Source organism: Geospiza fortis, unplaced genomic scaffold (genome assembly GCF_000277835.1).
Source record: "Geospiza fortis unplaced genomic scaffold, GeoFor_1.0 scaffold302, whole genome shotgun sequence".
Lineage (NCBI taxonomy): Eukaryota > Metazoa > Chordata > Aves > Passeriformes > Thraupidae > Geospiza > Geospiza fortis.
The window spans coordinates 615,691-621,135 of NW_005054572.1; the positions used below are offsets into that span (position 1 = coordinate 615,691).

General features: G+C 43.3%; 1 protein-coding gene across 2 annotated transcripts in view; it reads left to right on the forward strand.

Annotated features, from left to right (window-relative positions):
- The window catches only part of SH3BGR (SH3 domain binding glutamate rich protein), a 26,736-nt gene extending 22,013 nt beyond the window's left edge, over positions 1–4,723 (forward strand). The window contains exons 5-7 of one of the 2 annotated variants that reach the window (XM_005429743.2): positions 1,010–1,039; positions 3,136–3,243; positions 4,235–4,723. In XM_005429743.2, the coding sequence (XP_005429800.1) occupies positions 1,010–1,039; positions 3,136–3,201 (96 nt within the window). In that variant the 3' untranslated portion in view covers positions 3,202–3,243; positions 4,235–4,723. The remainder of the gene's footprint in view (positions 1–1,009; positions 1,040–3,135; positions 3,244–4,234) is intronic. The other variant, XM_031064241.1, reaches the window with a different exon arrangement.
- The last annotated feature ends 722 nt before the right edge of the window (positions 4,724–5,445 follow it).

Genomic DNA, 5,445 nt, shown 5'->3' on the forward strand with positions numbered 1-5,445 from the left:
TTCCTGCTTTGTCTCCTTTGGTTTTGAGTTTCCTGAAGAGAAGACTGAGCTCCAGCTCTCATGGAGCCTGCTGGTCACTCCATGTGCTGGTAATAAATTTTCTGTGGTTTCACTGTGTGATTTTGACTTCAGATTTAAGCTTGGAGGTTTGGGTATTTTTTAAGTGGTGTCCCAGTTAAATCAGTTTTCAGTACAGATTAGGCTCCCTTCAGGGCAAAATTATTTTAGAAACATGTTCAAAAATCATATTATAATGCAAGTCTCTATCCTGTCTCAGCAACTCCCCAGGCCATATTTAAACCCTGGCACTGCAACTCACTCCCTTAAGTCATTCCATGAGAACTCAAATCAACCCCTCTGCCTTCTGTTGGCACTGTGACATTTGCCTCTTGTCTTTGGGGTTTTGTGTAGGATCAGCTCTTTCCCCCCATAGCCAGCTTAGGATCTAACATTAAATTCTATTCTTTTTTTTTTCTTTTTTATCTCTCTCATCACTTCTGCTCAATCTACAGTCTAAAACCAGCTTGTATTATTTTTTATTCCCTGTTGAGCCAAGGCATCTGTTGCAGCCTACAACACTTAGCAGAATCACAAGCCAGATTCTGAATGATGATATATACCATAGATAAAACTCTTCTATAATTCTGATTATACTTGCATTTTGTAGACCAACTAATTACCAAAAAAACCCCACAGAAACTCCACCTGAACAAGGAAACAAAACCCAGCTCCAAATCTTTGCTTGCCAATGAAGCAGTTTTGATTGGAAGTAACTGAGGAAAAGGGAGCTCAATTTAATGATTTTATAGTCCTTTTCCAATATAAAAAGTTAAGCATGAATGTGCTTAGTGAGTTAATTTGGAGGATAGTATCTCCAAATGAATCCAGTGAATTCCACATAATTTTCCTAAATTCAGTGTTTAACTTTTGCTGTGTTTACCCTGTTTCATTTCTGATATTCTTTCTTTAATTTACCTTTTTAACATTTTCTTTTGCATCTCTTCTGTAGGAAGGCGAGGAAGAACATGCAGCTACAGGGGTATAGTACACCTGGATATTTTATTATCATCTTTTGTTTGTGTGTATTTAATTCCTTTTCAGTCCTTTTGCTTCACTCAAAAGCTGGGAAATTCTTATTCATGAAAGTAAACACACCACAGTCATATTCTGCTAGAGATAATGATTGGTGCTATTGTGGTGTTTTTGACTGGGAACAAAGATGGGCCTTTAATCATTAAAAGCTGTAAATGGAAGGGAAATTGTCTGTCACAGAGCCTTCAATAAAATTTGCCAAGGACTCCCATGACAAGTCCATCTTTGATAATCACTGACACCATGCTGTGATTGCATTTTCAGTGTGAAAACTCGTTCTGACAATTTAGGCAGCTCTGCCCATGAAGGAGATATTTCCCTCGTGAGAATTTCTAATGCCCAGGTGCAAATCCTCAAACACTTTTCTGCTTTCCCCAAACCTTCAGGATCACCCAGTGCTACCCCAGCCCCACCAGCATCACCCCAATCCCTGTCCCCAAGGCCACATCCAGACTGCTCTGGGACAGTTCCAGGGACTCCAAACCTCCCTGGGCAGCTCAGCCCAAGGCCTGACCACTCTGCCAGGGAAATTTTCTGTGCCAATCTCCAACCTGAGCCTCCCCTGGTGCCATTTGAGGCCATTTCCTTTCATCTTTTCCCTGCTCCTCCTGTCAGGAGTTGTGTAGAGCAATGAGGTCTCTCCTGAGCCTCCTTTTCTCCAGCCTGAACCTCCCCAGCTCCCTCAGCTGCTCCTCCCAGGATGTGTTTTCCTGACTCTAAAGCTCCTGGAGCCATGAGCAGAGTGCTGAGGTTCCTGGAGATGCTGGTGAGGGTCACCAAGCCTGGTTAGTTTTACCCTGGCACCACCAACTAAAGCTTCAAGCAAGAGAAAGAATTTTTTTTTCCCCTGTAAAAGTTAATTGACTTGAATGTTGGATGGAAGTTGGTAAAATCTGAAAGATGTGGCTTGTCTGTGTGCTCTCCTGGCCCTGTGTCAGAGTTCCCATGAGATAAAAAAGGCACCTTTCCTGGGGAAAAATGCCCAGAGAGGCAATACTCCTTTGGCATAAGAACTTCCAATCCACAGATGTTTGTATTGCATTTCTGTTTTTCCAGAATGATTCTTTAGTGCAATGTTTTTCCCTGAAAAACACTGGAAACCAGGAATCTGATTCCAACAGCTCCATTCCCAAGCAGGTATTTAAGCAGGATTTCACTTCGGCAAGTCAGGTGTGACTCCTGCACAGACAGGAGGTGCCTGGGAGGAAAAACAAAGGTCTGTGCTGCTCATGTATGACCTGCAGTAGTGGCTGAAAGCTCATTATTGATTCTTTGATTGGTTATTTGATTATGCCAGGAAGAAATTCACATCACTTCTGCAGTCCAAGCAGTTTGTGAAGGGGTGGCAGATCGAGAGAAATCTGATTTATGCACATGGGAGTGCCTTTGGACAAGAGGTGGCTGGAAGAGGAGCAGAGGAGCCCTCAAAGCAATTTCCAGCTGTTTTTCAGAGTAGAGCTTCATTTACTCTAGAAAGAGAATAAGCAGAGATTGTTGTCTGTGTCACACAAATTCCAGCTTTCAGACAAGTGTTGATTGAAGCAAAGGGCTGTTGGCTTTCAATTGTGTCATTTCTGCTGCATAAAAGAGAGAATTAAGAACTTCAGAGATAGAAACCAGGCTGTATGATCTGATTCCAGGTGATTTTTAGATCATTCAGGCGTCTCGTTCCTGTGCCATGAATCTTCAGTTGTTTACTGCTTCGGGGAAGTGTATAATTAAAAATACTAAACTTTTTGTCACATTTACACATATTTCATATTCTTATTTTGATTTTGAGCACCTATTTGCAGCTTAACCATGTGTTCTAACCTAAGAAGAGGATTTTTACATTCCAGCACGTGCCTATAAATTCCACAAAATAAAGCCCAGCCATGTTGAGATTAAAATCTCTATACATTAATTCTGTTTTTGAATCTCAAAGAATTCTGCATTTACTAGAAACAGAACAGTCGCAAAAGCAGAGCTTTGCATTTCAAGGCTGTTTATTTTTTCTTTCAATTCCTATATGGTAACTACAAATATTTTTTATTTAATAAAAAGGAAGAAGAAGAAAAGCAGGGAGAGGGAGAAGAAAAGGAAGAGGTGGAGGAGCAGGAAGAGTCTTAGTACAGTTCCCTATGACACAATATTTCTTGAACAGGTTTTCAGGTAAATATTGAGACATCAAGCACAGTTTCTAAATACCCTTACAGTAACAAAAAAATTGCAATTTTTGTAATTATTATTGTGGATGGGTGAAGTTTCCATGCACAAAGTACCCAGCTGATGAGTCAAAAGTAGATTTAGCTGTTGTAGCTTGTATATCACATGGAATAAGAATTCTTTCCTCTCCTCTCTTACTCAGCTACTGATTCTCCTGCAGTTTCTAGGAGCTCTATGCCTCACATTAATTTCTCTCTCAAATTTAGTTGAAAACTTAAAATACTGGTAAGAGAGAGGAGCCTGACGAGAAATATGACTCAGTATAAAATTACTGAAAATAGGCCAAACTTAAAACCACAAAAGAGGAAGCATCTGGAAGGCAGGGTTTGTCCTGTATGGATGTGTGGGCACACCAGCACTGCTCAAGTTCTGTCAGCATGTGCTTTCTAATTTTAATTTTGAGGTTTTCTCCTTCCTCTGTCTCTTCTCCCCTTCACTGGAATACAGATTAGAAAATCACTTACTGGGGGGAAACTCAAACTTAAAAGAGAGTTGGAATTTCCAGCAGATTTTCCATTGGGTGATGGGACTTCCTCCTGATCACAGACACAAAGTTCTCTTTTAGGATCCATAGACTCATGGAATGGTTTGGGTTGGGAAGGACCCTAAAGATGATCCAGTTCCACCCCCCTTCCATGAGCAGGGACACCTTCCACTGTCCCAGGCTGCTCCAAGCCCCATGCAGCGTGTCCTGGGCTGGATTCCCAGCTGACTCAGACTCTGAGGTAGCTGCCAAAGGTTTCACCAGCCAGGTGCAGGTGGGATTTCCCAGCACCTCAGCAGGGCAGGAAATCCATCACTTCTTTCATGCTGCCTCTCCCAAATCCGGGTTCATCTGTTGCAGGGGAATTAATTCATCACACCCTTGTGCAAAGTTCAGATCTGTAATGTCACAGAAGTGCTGAGTTCTAATTGAATTTTCTTTGTTTTCATTCAGGAAGCACCAGCTGGAGCCACCCCACCAAAGAAAAGAAAATCCCTTTCTCAAGCAAAGCACCACTACCTTTAGTGCCTGTGTGAACACAAAAACACAAACAGAACACGGCCACCACTCTGTCCCACCTGTAACCTTTATATATATATTTGGTATTCCAGTTGCTTGTTAAAATGGATCTGATGTCTGCCAGATGGTATTTCAGTCAATTGTTGTGTGTTGGGATAGTTTTGTCCATGTCACATTTAGATTGTGAGCTCTCCAGGGCAGGAACCACGTCTCTCTCCATGTGCAAACACTGCCAAGCACGTTGCTGCCACTCAGCAGCACTCACACCCCTGATGACTTCAGAGGAAAAGAAATTCAGCACTGAAAACTGCAAAGAGGCTTCCTGTACACAAGCCATGTGAGTCACTTCTCCTTCAGCTGCCTTTTGAAAATGATTGAGATTCCCATTGTGCAGCAGTTGAAATAAATGTGTTTTCTGTTGTATCTGCTCTTTGTCTGCAAAAGCATTAATTTAACTCTGCTGCAGATATTTTCTCCATCGTTAGGGTTGTGGGCTGTACAAAGCCATGGAATCACAGAATCATGGAATGGTTTGGGTTGGAAGGGACCTTAAAGGTCATCCAGTTTCCACTATCTGAGGTTGCTCAGAGCTCCATCCAACCTGGCCTTGGACTGCCAGGGATGGGGCAGCCACAGCTTCTCTGGGCAACCTCTGCCATGGCCTCTTACAATAAAGAATTTCTTCTCAATATCCCATCTAACCCTACTCTCTGTCAGTCTGAAGCCATTCCCTGTGTGCTGTCCCTGCATCCCCTGGAAATTGTCTCTCTCCAGCTTTCCTGGGGCTCCTGCAGGCCCTGCAAGGCCACCCTGAGCTCAGGCCAAAGCTTCTCCTGTGCAGGTGAACAATGCCAGCTGTGCCAGCCTTTCCTGCCAGCAGAGCTGCTCCATCCCTCTGCTCATCCTGGAGCCTCCTCTGGGCTCTCTCCACCAGCTCCACATCCTTCCAAAATCATCAGCCCAAGGTGCAGCAGTGGCCAAGACCCAGGGAAATGCTCTGTCAGCAGGATGGCAGGGCTTTGCAGCCATACAAACCTGGCTGTGTTGAACAGGTTGTGCAGTCTGGTCTCAGGGAAGACCTGGGGATGTGAGAAATACAGAGAGAACAGCAGCTGGAGAGGATGAAACAGCTGCTCCATGAGGAG